This window comes from Tauraco erythrolophus, chromosome 7 (genome assembly GCF_009769465.1).
Source record: "Tauraco erythrolophus isolate bTauEry1 chromosome 7, bTauEry1.pri, whole genome shotgun sequence".
NCBI lineage: Eukaryota > Metazoa > Chordata > Aves > Musophagiformes > Musophagidae > Tauraco > Tauraco erythrolophus.
Window position 1 is genome coordinate 57806126 of NC_141471.1, and position 15524 is coordinate 57821649.

General features: G+C 43.0%; 1 protein-coding gene across 1 annotated transcript; it reads left to right on the forward strand.

Moving 5' to 3' along the window:
• Nucleotides 1-2651: 2651 nt before the first annotated feature.
• INHBA (inhibin subunit beta A) lies at nucleotides 2652-15316 on the forward strand. Its single transcript, XM_009984595.2, has 2 exons — nucleotides 2652-3441; nucleotides 14430-15316. The coding sequence occupies exons 1-2, from the start codon at nucleotides 3054-3056 to the stop codon at nucleotides 15314-15316; spliced, it is 1275 nt and encodes a 424-aa protein (XP_009982897.2). The 5' UTR covers nucleotides 2652-3053.
• The last annotated feature ends 208 nt before the right edge of the window (nucleotides 15317-15524 follow it).

Genomic DNA, 15524 nt, shown 5'->3' on the forward strand with positions numbered 1-15524 from the left:
AATATGTCTTCCTGACTCATAATGTTTGCTTTCAGTCTGATTTTAAGTTCTATTCTTTAAATGGATACAGAGATCACCACTACAAGTCGAATCCACGATATTTTGTCATGCTAGACAATTAGGAGTTTCCATTAGATAATTACCAGAAGTATGTCTCATACAGGAAAAACGGTCAATTGCTGATGTAACAGGATTAACCAATCCACTACAGTGATCCGGCCCACTTACTTTTGACAGACATATGTGAGTGTACACATGAGAAGTACAGTATAAAGCTTCGCATTATAAATACCACAAAGGGGAACTTCAGCAGTTCTTAATGCACAATACAGCAGTCTCCTCCTGAGAGTCAGGACTAGAGAGGTAAAACTTTAAACCAGCTTTTTTTCTCTTAGAACTGAAACTTTTAATTCCTGTGCATGCTGTTGCATACTGTTAGGGCTATGTTGAATGAATGTGTATGTAGAGCTTTGCAGCTCAGGTAATTTTATAGAAAGAGTCTGAACCACCGTTTCTATATTTATTCAAACTCTATGTATTTTTGTACTTGTATGTATGTATGTGTGTAAGTACAACTGAACTGTATCTCAGCAGTATCAGCAGACTCGCTTTTAGAAAGCAGTGGGTTTTAGAAAGTTATGCTTTAATGTTAAATCTGTCATCATCACGGCATGCAAGTGAAATACGTTATACCTATATGTAGCAAAGACTGTCTGCGATAAGTGTACCTGTTATATATGGCAAGCAACGTATACCCCACAGCAAGAGCCCAAACATCCTATCTGTATTTTATATTGATTTATGCCTATCCCTTACTTTTCATCAGACGCTGTTGGGATAGGTGCTATATTAGAACTATAAATAACCCCTTTAATTATGTCATCTGTTAGTACATCTAATCATGAAGGCATATTCTCATCTGAAATTATTTTTTCGTCCAATTAAACTTTTAGTTCTATTTCAAGCTGACTTTCAGACTTCTTATAATTACAACAGACTCTGGGCTGTTCACAAGATCCAAGAAATTTAGATGTATTATAGCGAGGTTTGTGTTACAAAGATGTGTTTATAAGAATGGCTGCAGGGTTTATAATGCTGACAGACCTGTAAGTGTAACAGTATACAACAGTATAGCAACTGAGGTCAGTAAAACACAGATGAGGGTGTATTGTGGATGCCTTAATAACAGCGAAAGACTTATAAAAGAGCTTAATTGAAAAGGACTTGCAATATATAACATTTGTAAAACTTTGGTTGATTGTTCAATTACTTCGTATGTTTTATTTACTTTAACTATAATTCCTTGCCTGTCTCTCAATCCATGTGCCTGTAGTCATCTCATGGAAATTGGAGACCTTACAATGCCTATATTTATAAATTACTCCTTTCCACTAAAGTACAATGGTTGGTGGTAATATAGTGAAAGTCGAAAGCCTGGAGGGGAAGAACCTCAAAAGTTAGTCTATCAGGTGTAGCTTTCTCATTTTCCATTACCAAGTTCAAACATGAGGGAGTTTGCTAACTTCACCCTTGCTGGGTACGAAACAGAACGGAGAGGCCACGGAACGTAAAGGCAACATGAAGCCATGACAGTGGCACAGGGAATGCCTTTTCACTGCAGAGCAAAAACCTCACGGGCATAAACTGGCAAGTGCTACCAACACTGTTTGAAACTCCAGCTCCTAGCAGTGTTTTAGGTTGCTTTTCATTACCAATGTCTTATTCTAATATTACGATTGCTCTGTGTGGTTTAAATGAATGAAACAAAAAGTGCCTTCTAATAACAATGGGCCAAATGTAGATGATCTTACTCAGCCTTCACTCAGACAGAATTATTATTGGCATCGATGAGGGATTTGCCTGAGTCAGGAGCAAGTATGATTTGGCCAGATGACATGTAACACTTTTCACCTTCAAAGCATTTTTCAGACATTACATGATTAACCTCAAACCTAAATATATCTGCCTGAGAACTTCTAGGCACAGACTGGCATCGGGCACTACCTTAGCCTGTCACAGATGTGAGCCGTACCAACGCCTGCTTAGGCTTTCGGTGCCTGACCGTGTATTGCAGCTGGAGAGTGTATCATGTATTACACAGCCCTCCTAACAACGGTGCTATTTCGCTCCCGTCAGATCTCTTGCCAGTGTTGATAACCTCCAGCATTTAGAAGTGAGCAGAAAAGATCTTTTCTCTTCTACTCAAGGCAGAGTAATGTTCTGCCCAAAACATTTGGAGCCCCTGCCCTCATCCCCATCTCATTCATAAGCTATTTAACGTCTCTTGCTATCCCTAACAATACCAGGCAGGACCAAGAGCAAGGTGCTCGTTAATACAAAGTTTCACTCTTTTCATTCATTCATGTTTCCTCTGTTTAGTTAAGCCAGTGATACTGTTGAAGGAATAAAGCAAACAAAACAACAACAAACTAAAAAAAAAAAAAAAAAAAAAGAAAGGAAAAAAGCGCCGGGGGAGGGGGGCGGGGGGGGGGGGGGTGAATGACAGCCGGGGGGAGACAGGAGGGTCAAACGGAGAGAAAAGAAAAGAAAAAAAAGCATAAACTTACAGGAATGAAAAGAGATTTCAGAACGGGGGGAGGGCAGAAAGCACGAGTGGTGATATTTGAAGAGAGGTGTGTGTTAGGGGAGCAATGAGCATAAGGAAGCCAGCCTGCCTGTTCCTCCCCCTTCCTAATCATAGCCTTTACTCACAGACAAAACTCCCTCCCTCTCTCATTCACTCACTCACTTTAGGCCAATCCGTCCTCTCTCTCTCTCTCTCCCTCTCTCTGTGTCTCTCTCCTACTCTGAGACAGAGTCAGAACTCTTCTCCCTGACAGCCACAAACATCTACAGCACTTATTGCATTCAGAGAGGGAACCTGCAAACAAAACTTCACAGAAAACTTTTGGTTCTTGTTCCAGAGAATTTGCTGAAGAGAAGGAAAAACAAACAAACAAACAAACCAAACCAGCCCCAAAAAAACTGTGCGTGAAGGGGGAGGAAAAGCAGGGCCTTTTAAAAAGGGAATCACAACAACTTTCGCTGCCAGGATGCCTTTGCTTTGGAAGAGAGGATTTTTGTTGGTGCTTTGCTGGATTATAGTGAGGAGTTCCCCAACCCCAGGATCTGAGGGGCACAGTTCGGTCACTGACTGCCCATCATGTGCCCTCGCCACGCTCTCAAAGGATGTGCCCAGCTCACAGCCTGAGATGGTGGAAGCAGTAAAGAAGCACATACTGAACATGTTGCACTTGAGAGACAGACCTAACATCACCCAGCCGGTGCCCAAGGCAGCACTTTTAAATGCCATCAAGAAACTCCACGTGGGAAAGGTGGGAGAGGATGGTTATGTGGAGATAGAGGATGATGTTGGAAGAAGAGCTGAAATGAATGAAGTTGTGGAGCAAACCTCAGAAATCATCACTTTTGCAGAATCAGGTGAGTGCTTGAATAACAAAACTGCAAAATAGTCTTTGTGCCAGAACTGCAATTAACTTTCTTTTCTTCTCCTCAGCAATAATGTTTTCTGCAAGGTTGTAGGATGAGACAAGGGAGAAGGAAGAGTGGGATGAGGGGGACAGGACTCTGAAGGAATTTGATTTTTCTGACTTAGTCTTGGCTACAGATTACACTTGCTGAGCACAGACAGCCACACAGGGAGGAAGCTCTCTAACCAATCTCGAGCAGAAAGTCAGGCTGCAGCGGGGTCCTCCAAACTGTGCCTGTGAAGCCAGAGTACTTGCAGTAAAGTACTGGATTGCAGAGCTGATGGTGAAAGAAAAAAGGCTGAAGCCTTTTGGGGAGCTTACCAAGACAGAAAGTGAGCTGCAAACTACTTGACAAACAACCCTTTTATGTAAAAATTTTAGTGGAAGTTAAAAAATCCGATGAAGCAGCTTTAACTTCTAGAAGTGAGAGGGGGTTGTTTTGTTTTGGGTTTTTTTTTTTAAATTTAACACAACATCTTCAGCAATAAAGAGTTGCAGGGACTGTCAGATGACTTCAATAGAACCGGACAAGTTGCTGCAGCTGATCCAATTTGTAATGCAGACTTCTGCATACTGGAAAAAAAGATTCTGTTCCTAAAATGCTCCTGCCAAAAAAATGCAACCTTGGTAGAGTGTATTTTGAACTCTTTCACAGTTCTGTTTTCCCTAACTCTTATACTGCAACAGCTCAGAATATAGATATTTACTAAGTAAAGCCTTAAGACTCACATCAACTGCCTATAGGAAACAGCTCTGAAGTTGTACTTTACAGTCTTGTTCCTACGTGAATAGGACCAGAACCTGTTTTAATTCAATGTATATCTATGTGCATGTATATATATGTTAGTATATGTGAGTATGTTTATACATGCACCGACAGCAGTATCTTGCAATAACTCTATCATCTAACTAACAGCAACTTTTTATGATGTTGTCTAGCCAAAGCATTTTTCCTGTTGCCAAGACGGTTTTAAAAGAATGTCATTGTTTTGTTTGGTACAGCATATGGTAGGCAAAGTATGCAAAGGAACTCCAAGCATTTTTGTTTAAAAGTTTGCTGCAGCAGTATAAACAATTAAGACAACACTCAGAGTTTCCAGTCCTGAAAACCTGTTGACTCAGATGTTCTGTTTGCAGGGAAACCATGCACAAGAAGTGTGCATGCTTTTAAGAGCAGACATTCCTGCTGGCTGTCCGATTCCCCACTGTACAAGGAGCCCTTGCCTTTGGAGTCCGTGTCAATATACACATTATCAGTTCTTTCAGTATGAAAGCTCAGGCTTTTCAATTTTTCCACCCCCTTCACTTCAGAAAGCAGGCAGAAGGTGTCAATGCCAGTGGTCATTAGAAGCATGGGAGGCTCAACGTTAGTTTAGAAATGAGTTTTTAAAAGCAAGGAAATCTCTAAGCTATCTACGAGTCGGATTCCCCACCTGGTTTTCAGCAGCTCACTCTGAGCACAGTGAAACACATATGGCATGAGCAGTGGTTTCTCTTCACTGTGTGAGTCCCAATCATTTGTAAACACATTATTGTCTCTCCTGAGCTCTGACACAAAGGAATTTGGAATTTGATATATGCCTGCTCAGTATGACACCCTCCGACGGCGGCTCCCGAAGCCATTGGCTCGCGGGGTCACGTGAGTTGCGAAAATCGTGCCATTGCCCACACGCTGGCCAATAGTCCAGCCACCGACCCCCCCGCCACAAGCCGCCCAACGCTAACACGTCACTTGGCTTGATTTACGTAGCGTTGTCCTACCACTGCTGGCCAAACTCATTTAAGACGACTTATGCTATGGAGTTGCGCAGCTGAAGGCTGCGGGCATCCGCTGAGTTCCTGTGCCTTTTCTTCCCTGCTGCTGTTCTCCACCTTCACGCTAAGCCCACCCTGGAAGCCAAGGCAGGATGGCTGCTCCAGCCCTTTTTCCCATACCTGCTAGGCTTTGATCGGGGGGGAGGGAGGAGCAATTAGCAACCTAGAAACCGAGCTCTAAGGTTTGGGCTTATAACGGAAATGATAACTCCACTCTGCAGAGTAACTTCAGACTGCTAATGCGTATTTTTCACCAATAGCCATTCATATTTGGTGTCTTACTAACATCAGAGGATCTGAGGACTTTACAGGTGCAAACATTGCGGCAACTTAAGGAAAGTTTACCTGGGTTCTCTCCCACTCACACACCAGCAGTATCGCATGTCAAATATTAAAGTGGTATTGTTTTTCCTGTTGAGGAAAGTGAGGTAAAAGGAAGGCAAGTAACACATCATATAGGAAGTATGAGTTAAAAAGACACAAATAGAATATAGCCACATGGACAGTCCCCACTTATCACTCTGTAGGAACTGGGAGGAGTATGAATAAGTTTAAAACACCAAGCAGGAGCATAAGCATGTTCCTCTCACAGTCAGGTTAAGGTTCCTCCTGCTTTTAAGGTGAAACTCACTCCGTCTTGAAAGAGGGCAACAGGAAATCAATGAAAATGAATGGAAACATCTCACGTTGTATCAAATAAAGGTCTATGGAAAGAGAAATAAGACTTTAGGCTTTTTGTTCCTTTGGGCACGACTTGACATAAACCAGCCCCCCTACCTTTCAGAAGCTACATTTACTACTTGCCTTCATAAAAAAGTAGTATTTCCATCTTTCATCAGCCGTATCCTCAGACATACAATGAAATGAAGTGAATGAACAAACAGTGCCCTGTGCACGTGGCTCTGGCTTGAGACTGCTCTTTTCTAAAACAGCCCAAAATTCAAACGAGCACAGGCTGCAGACAATCAGAGGGGAAACTAAATGCAGTGAACTTGTCTGAAGCACAGGTGTAGTTACATCTACGAAATCAGCATAATAGTTGGCAGGTAGTTTTCACAGCTAACAAATCCAGGCAGATCCTTGCAAAACTAATGACCGCGAGCATTGGGCAAAAGTTTACAAAGGCACCCTACTGTCCTTTGGCACTCTTACAAGTAAAACACGAAAATGATTTTCTACTTGCATATCAAACCAAGATTACTAACCTCGATTAGTTCTGCTACGAGGGTAGCTGTGCCAGAGCTCTGTGGGTTACTTCAAGGTCTTAAAAATAGTCTTTTGAGGAGAGGGGTCATATAATTTTGTGACAAGCAAATCCAACAGGTTCTATAACCGAGATACCCAATGCTCATAAAATATAGTTGGCTACTAACTCTTTCATTATTTTAAGTAGATAGCTTATTAGGCAGATCTGGGATTTTGCCAAGCGAATTCGATCCTGGCAACTAAACTACCAATGAAATGGGTTGCTAACATCAGCCCCCGAGAAGGTGACAGGAATTACTGGATGGAAATACTGAAATCCAAAGGCTTGTTGCTAGCAGAACTGAGGAAAGAAAAACTATCGTCAAGACAAAACGAGAAGTCTGACAGCTATTTAGACCGCTCCTACCTTTTCGTATCACTACTCCATGCCGAGGTCAAGGTGAACTGCCTTGATCATGTGATGCCTACTTTCACGTGCAGATACATGTGTGTGCACACTCATGCCTTCTGCTAGGAGGATACCTCCTCCTATACGCCCAGGCTGGCAGCTCGGGAGGCAAAAAGGGATGGGTCGCTTACGCCTCTTTAAAGCATTCCACCGATTTTCTTTCGAAAGCCAATGTATCTAATGGTACCGGTCCCCGCGCTGAGTAAGGAACGGCCACGAGAGGGCACACTCCAAAGGCTTTTTGCTCCGCGCAAGGCAACCTTCCTGCGAGCTCCTATTTCACCTCGCCGGATCCTGGATCCCAGAGATCTTTATGCTTATCTGTAGCTTCTCTGAGTGGAGCTCTTGTTTCTCTCTTCTGGTTTATTTAAAAGCCAGAGATTCACTGGAGTGGGAGACCAAGTAAAATAATGCAGGAAGCAAACAGGAAAAGGCAAAGGAGAAAAGGAGAAACTGATGGATGCTAAAAATTCTGGGAACCTAGAGAGATCAGAAATTATCATTATTATTTTTTTACAAGATACTGAGAAATGTGACCATGAATCATCATCTGAGCTGATTTTCTCACATCTTTTTTTAATGCAGTCTCCTTGGCTTTTAGAAAACAAGCCTATTTCCCCTTGATATTTTGCGCGCGTGCGTGTGTGCTTTGTCATGCTATATCAAAGATTTCAAGTTTAGCAAATGAAAGCAAGTTACTTCCAGAAGAATAAAGCCATTCTGTATTAATCTGTTTCATTATAACAAAATGTGAGAATTCAGGGAGTTTGGTTGGTTTGGGAACAACTTGAGAAAGCACAGACGAATCTGAGAAGGTGGGAACCAGTTTAGAAAAAGATTCCAGAGAGAGAGAGAGAGAGAGAGAGAGAAATTACTGTGTGTGCACATCTCTGTGTGTAGTCACGCATACAGTGTTGTATGTGGATGCAGCTGGGAATATCAGAACGTGCATTTGCCTGTACGTGCATATAAGTGCACGTATGTCCATATGTACAGGTATGCCCAGTCAGACATGCTTATACACCCATGTACCTGCACCGTTGTCATGGGAAGAGGTTCCTGCAGATAAGTGTGTGCATTCATGGGCACTTCTGCATGCAGGATGTATCTGCACTGCACACATGTAAATGATTCACCCTGAGGAGTTCTCCTATCTAGATATGTCTATAGGGGTATGAAAAGGCAATCTCATTTAATGCAACAGAGCTTTGCAAGATTGATTTAGGACTGAAGTTTAGTCTACCGGAAGAAACTGAAAGTTTTGCTATTGATATCAGAGGGCTTGGGATTTGGGCCTTAGTGTATAGAAATTAAACATTTTAATGAAAACAGACTAGCAGCTTCTGATCCACTTAATTTTAGAATTTACAGCAAATTATTACAAGTATATTAAAAAAATACTCTCTTTTATGAAAGACAAAGACTTGGGATTGTTTTTACCTTGAAATATGTTATCGGTGCAAGCGACCCTAAACTTTGCTTGAGCAGCTATTTTAGACATAAATGCAAAAATCAAGTAACAAAACACTTCAACCAAGCAAACACCTTGTCTGTTTCTAAATATTTAAAGTTATGTGGGGGAAGGGCTTTCAATTTGGAAAGAACTTTAGGCTGTGGATGTAAAGTGCTTCCCTCCTGACAAAATAACAGAGGAGAGTCAAGGTTCAGCAGAACTGAATTATTTCACATTCTGAATGACCTTGTCAATGCCCCTTTGGGTTAACTTTTCAAGAAAAGGTATTTAAATGAGGTTGCTGCTGCTTTTTCCCTCATGAATGCTAGGGGAATACTACTTTTTCCTGGTTTTCTTTTTTTTGGTTTCTTTTTTCCTTACAACAAAAACCTCCCTTTTGCTGGCAGCAAAGGGTATACGAACGTAAAGTGTTTATTATTTGTGTCATAATTACTCCTTCCTTTGTAAGAGGCAACAGTCAGGGAGCAGGAACGAAAGTAAGCAACCTGGTTGACCAGCCACATACGAGGGGTGACGAACAGTTAGAATAAATCATTTGCCAGTGATCCATAGGCTGAAATGCATTCACAGAAACAGCCACTGCCTAATCGCGGTAATGACACATTTGTAATAATCAGCCTGCCTAGGGGCTAATTGCCAGACGATAACAGTGCTAAATTCACTGAATAAATTCTACCCTGCGAACAATTCGTCTAACTCTAGTGGTCACTCATTAGTAAACATTTTGAGCAATTATCTCTCAATAACCACACTCTTCGCTTCACTCTCTTCAGAGGAACCTTTCTAGTAACCTATTTCTTTTCTGTCTCCTGGGGAACGGAAATGAGAAGTGAAGAGAAGGATGCTTTTGAATGTAATTACAGATTGGCACGCAGTACAAATTCCCCCAAATCTAAACATAGGCAGTAGTAAAGTTAGCAACTAAAAAAGGAAAAAAAAGCATGCTTTGTATGGAAAAACACTTCACTTACAGTGTAACGTAAAAACGGTTCAAAGTTAAGCAGCGGTGAAGCATGGAAATTTAAAGTAACAGCACACGGTGAGCATTTTTCAAAGGAAAATTTAAATACTGTGTATTAAGAGAAATTGAGAATAAGTCACGTTATGATGTCAGAAAGGATAATCACTTTCATTACAGAAAAACCAGCCTTAATCATTTAACAGCATATGGCTTAAAAAAAGAAGTCATTTTAAGTCTCTTAGCGTTGTACTCAAAAAAAGACCCTCTTAATTGTATAGCTTAGACCCTGCCGAGTATATGCACATAGCTTGAACGAACGGGGCTCGGCCTTGAGCCCCGCTGCAAATCGCAAATAAACCAGCTGCGACTGCACAGTTAAAGCCAGCGATGCTGGAAGAAGGATCCTCAGCCTCAGAAGAAGAGCGAGCTGGAGCCGCAAGCTCCTGCCGTGGCCCAGCACCAGCCGCCCCAGGCAGGGCTTCCCCCACCAGTCCCCCCACTCCTGGGCCTGCAAGGGCTCTGCCAGTCCCTCCACGCTCTCCTGCTCCGTGCCCGTCACCAAGCGCCGCTTGGGAGCAGGTACCGAGCGCGGAGTCCGGCGTGCGAGCCCTGAACAGCCCTTCCAGAGGTGGAGAGCAGGGTACCTGTGCAGGCACCCCTCTGCTTGCATGCTCAGGTTTCTCTCCTAAAAAGGTGGGCGAGCATCACTGAAGAGAAAAACAGATGCGAGCAAACTCTCATGCTATATATACTGATGCTACACTTTCTTTCCATTCAGTAACTCCTTCCATTAAACCTTTTACCATATATGCACTACTTCTTAGGGCTTGCGTTTTTAACCATTTCTCACAGCATTTGCCGGTGTCACTCGCGCTGCTAGACGGCTCCCTCGGCATCACAGCCCGCTTCCTGCAAGGGACTTTGCTCAGCAGTAAAGCAGAGAGGTGGCCTCTCCAAGGCTTTGGGAAGGGGAGACGAGGAAAAGCAATCAAAGGGGGCCCAAAGTAATCCCTTGCCTCGTTTTTCAGCTGCTTTCTGCTATGATAACTATCCAGGCTGTTGACATCGTCGTTTATATGAGCATGGAAGTGATGAAGGCATTACCACTGTTGGGCTGTGGGTCTTTCCACACAAGTCAGGCAGGAGGAGCAGGATGATTAGAAATGGAAAAAGACCCTTGCAAATCAGCTGTGGCAGATGAAAAGGCAGGACAAGAGGATAAACAAAGTGTAATTATGGAAGTGATACCATCCTCAACTTTCAGGAAGGTCTCCTTTTTACTTTCAGTTAGATGAATAGTATATATTTCCAAAGCTTTGAACTTGGTCATTAGCTGAGACCAAAAAGGAAAGACTGCTAAATCTCTAAGCAATATTTGGAGAAAATGAAATACTGTGATTTTTTTGTTTCAGAACACTCAAAGAATTTATTTTATTGTAGCACTGAACCTCTTGGAAATAAAGATCCTGCTATAAAGTGAATGTGTAATCATCATAAGCCAGATCCAGAGATCTCAATTCAGTTTTAACACAGGTCAAACTCTGATTTCAAAATAAGCTTGTCTGAGCATAGTGACCTCGTAAAGACTGCAGGATTCCATACCGCTTATGCTGTGTGATCATAACAAACTAGTTGTGAATGTGGAGAGAATTCAGAAAAGCTTTGGTTTTTCCCGATGTGAAAGCATGCTTTTTATACCCAACTTTGCACCATTCCCAGTCTCCTTCTAAAAAGGTCTGTGAAAGGGAAAGGTTTTTTTTAATTGCTATAAAAACTTTTATTAGCTATGCAGGTTTGAGGACTCAGGATTTTGTTTCGTCCAGAAATATTAGGCTCTCATAAGCTTCCTGCATCTTTTTTCTTTAGAATTTGAATCGACCATTGGTGTGTGAAAACGTAGCTAACCACATCCAGAGAGGCTGTTATTGTAGCTAACAACATACAGGGAGCCTGTTATCCCTGTATAAGGACATGTCTTAACACCACCTTGCTTGAGCTCACTTTCCTCAAGTGAAGAAGCAGCAAGTGCTCGGGTACTGTCACTGTGCTATTCCAGTGTTTTTAGTAAGGAGGAAGAATGCAACTTTCACACATACAGGAGCATATGAAAAACTAATTAGGAGAGTTCTTGAGGTCCTGTTTCTTTCATGCAGCATCTGTCGAAAAGACTGGTTGCATTGCTACACTGCTGGCCAGTGCATAAGGTAACATGAATATTTACTGTTGGAGATATGTCACTTCATAAGTATTTTCAACTCCCACTAGCTTGGAAATAACGGAATGTGAAACGTCATGCGTTAGCACTTAACAGCATCAGGTTGTTCTGTAACGCAGGGCTGTCTGGCTTTTCTGATCGGATGGGCCTTACAGCTTCTTCTCCTGTTGAGCCAGGTCTGCACACACCCCATCTGCTTTCTTCGGAGCACGACTGGGCCAGTTTTCCAGTGCAGCTGATCTGCTCATGCACAGGATCTCTCCTAGCACCAGAACTGCTGCCCTGGCCCAGCGTGGCACCTCAGGAGCACAGAAGTAGTTTTGCACTTTGCAGCAATATATGCCTACTTCCCTCACCAGTCTGAGAGCAGCTGGAAAGAGGCTGCTGGTGGTAGAACAATTTCTGCAGCTTAGTCTAAACCATCTTCTTTTCTCCAAGGTTTCCCTGGGTAGGGAAGGGACAGCAAGAGAGGGATGGAGAGTCCTGGAGGCAGCAAACTACTCCTGGCATGTCACATGCTTTCAGGTTCCCTGAAGCCCAGGTCTCTCTCAGAAAGGGTTTATTGGGACTGTGCCAAGGAAAGGGATAAGCAAAGTTAGAAGCTTGCTTCAGAAGAGAGAGTTGGGGGGAATGAAGCCACAGGCTGGATGGATGGTCCTCGCAGGCCTTAGAAGGATGCATTCTTGTAGAGAACGCTCTTTATAACATCCCTACGTACAAGGCTGCCAGCCTCTTGACCAAACTTCCTTTGGACTGGAGGAATGCTATTGTATGCGTATGCTACGAAACCCGGGCAGGAGTGAGATTAATGCCTATCACCTGCCCTCTGCTCCAACACAGCTGGCAGCTTTGCCACAGATTTATTTCCGGAATGGGAAAAAAAATTGTATTAGCTGGTAAAAGCTGACTAACGAACTTTCAGTCATTATTGAATTAATCTTATTTAAAAAATAGTAGAAAATCAGTAACTTCACCATGGCTCACAGTACTGGTCTTTCCTATAAGCCACTTCCTTTTCTAACGCACATTCCCACTGGTTCATGCAGCTCCCTGAGAAATTAATGTAACTCACTTTGGAGACTGGCATCAGCAAAGTCTGTGAAAAGAAGTTAACACAAACCATGTGTTTTCCTATCTCAGTGACAGTTAAAGTCTACAATTTCACACTCTCACTTAGAGGGAAAACAAAAACAAAACGCTGTGCCCTTTGGCCACTGTAATTCAGAAACGTCTTGTCTCTTCGACCTGGGAATGCCACCAGAGAAAGCTGAACGCGTCAGTGCCAGGACTTCACAGGGAAGGAAAGCAACACGTAGCTCCAAGGGCAGCACAGCCTGCCTGGGATTTTAGGAACCAGGAACTCCTGAATTTGCAAGTGAGTACGGGATAGGTGTCTCCCTTGATTTTGCCCCTCTTCTGTCTCACCTGAGAATGGGGGAGCAGGGAGAGGGTCAGGGAGCCAGTACTAGTGGAGTTCAATGGCAACAGAAAGCAAGGAGGAGAGCCTTACTGCTGAGAGAGCGATTTTTCCTGTATGCATCCAACCACCTCAGTTTTGATCATCAGTTGCTCTTTTTAGGGTGCACTGTTCTGGTTCACCGACAAGCAGAACCACTGCACAGAGAATCGGGTCAACAACTGTGGGTGGCTCGAGAATAATATCAATGACAAACTGATAATTACGAGTACTGTTTCTGTCTCACTAAGGTCAGATATCTGTGCATTTCAAATCTGTGACCCCAGTCCATCCTGGCCTCCATGCTGAGAAAGAACAAAAGATGCCAACATGGCTTTTTCTTTTGTCGAGAAAAGTACTTCTCTTAAAAAAAAATAATAGCACCACCACCCCCCAGCTAATTCATTCTCTCTTAACTTTTTCATGCTCTAGTGATCAAATCATTAAACAGCCCTCATTATTCATTCCAACTTCTGCCAGGGATATGAGCTCTGTATCAGAGAAACACCCCCTCACCATCATAATCATCATCATGACATCTCAGCAAGTTGATACAATTATGCCAGAGAACCATCCCCATAATTATACAGTTCTTTAGCTCATTTCTCAGTGTATTCACCATTACTATAATCACAGCGAGTACAGTGTGTTAAATTAAGAACAGGATCTACAGCTAACATCTCACAGGATGAAGAGACTGCCTGCTACAATTCTGCAATTTTTTACAATATAACTCTGCAAACCTCTCAAAGCTAAGGCTCATATTTTAGTATTTCTTTGGTTTTGGAACAAATGACATTTAAAACTCATTTTGAGATGCATACAAAGAATGGCATGTTAAGGTGGGAGAAAGGGCAGACCTCGCTCCCACATGATTTTCAAAGTACTGCCAAAGAATTGGCAGGGCTGGAACTCACTCCCTAACTTTAGCTATTAGGCGCAGATTTGTATGCGTATGGTACATATAGTCATGGACTGTCACCGCAAAAGCATTTTTGCCTTTCAGCTAACAGCAATCACACAGACAGCTTAGGCAAATGAACTCTTAGCAGCTACTGATGCTTATTTGCCACGAGATGCTTCACATAAATGACTATATCATGACTATAACAAAATGCTTTGGTAAAGATACGATACTGGAAAACAACAGGCAAAGAAATACTTTTCTAAAGAGAGAACTTTCACAAAAGACAAACTGAGGAGGGGATGAGGTGAAGGGAGAATAGAACAGAAGAATCATAAAAATTTAAAGAGCCAAGTAGGGAACTTCATGCCTGTGGCGACAGTAACAGAATTCTCTTTATCAGAATGCAAGCAGACATACTAACAAGTTCTTCCTGTCTATTTCCATTTACCAAATCAGGCACAGCCAAGAAAATGTTGCACTTTGAGATTTCCAAGGAAGGCAGTGAATTATCGGTGGTGGAACATGCTGAAGTGTGGCTCTTCCTGAAGGTCTCCAAGGCCAACCGGAGCAGGACAAAAGTCACCATTCGCCTGTTTCAACAGCAGCAGCAGCCAAAAGGCAACTCTGAAGGAGCAGATGATGTGGAGGATGGGGGGCTGAAAGGTGAAAGGAGTGAGACTTTGATTTCGGAAAAGGCAGTGGACACCCGTAAGAGCACTTGGCACATCTTTCCTGTCTCCAGCAGCGTCCAGAGACTCCTGGACCAAGGCAAGAGCTCTTTGGATGTGCGGATTGCCTGTGACCTGTGCCAAGAGACTGGAGCCAGCCTGGTGCTACTGGGCAAGAAGAAGAAAAAGGAAGATGATGGGGAAGGGAAAGAAAAGGAAGCCGGAGAATCCACAGGAGAAGAGGAGAAGGAGCAATCACATCGGCCCTTCCTGATGATGCTTGCCCGGCACTCAGAGGACCGCCAGCACAGGCGGCGGAGACGAGGCCTGGAGTGCGATGGCAAAGTCAACATCTGTTGCAAGAAGCAGTTCTTTGTCAGCTTCAAGGACATAGGGTGGAGTGACTGGATCATTGCACCTACAGGTTATCACGCCAACTACTGCGAAGGAGAGTGCCCCAGCCATATAGCAGGCACATCTGGCTCTTCGCTATCTTTCCACTCCACTGTCATCAACCATTACCGCATGCGGGGCCACAGCCCCTTTGCCAACCTCAAGTCATGTTGTGTACCCACCAAGCTGCGGCCCATGTCCATGCTCTACTACGACGATGGCCAGAACATAATTAAGAAAGACATACAGAACATGATTGTGGAGGAGTGTGGCTGTTCATAGACACATGTGTGCACAAGAACCTTCTCGTTACATTGAGAAGAAAATGTATCAAAAGCCCAACCAAGAAGAGCAAAGACTAGACATGGTATAACTTTTTTGAATGAAGAAAATCATCAGAAATAAAAGCAAAAACAAGAGAGGGAGAGAAAAGGAAAAAAAAAAAATTACTTCTGGAAGGTCGGAAAAGACTTCAGCTATAAAAAGGAAG

Coding starts and splice junctions, on each gene's coding strand:
- INHBA (XM_009984595.2), top strand. CDS start 3,054: ATGCCTTTGCTTTGGAAGAGAGGATTTTTGTTGGTGCTTTGCTGGATT. Junction 3,442..14,429: donor CATCACTTTTGCAGAATCAG/GTGAGTGCTTGA, acceptor TTACCAAATCAG/GCACAGCCAAGAAAATGTTG.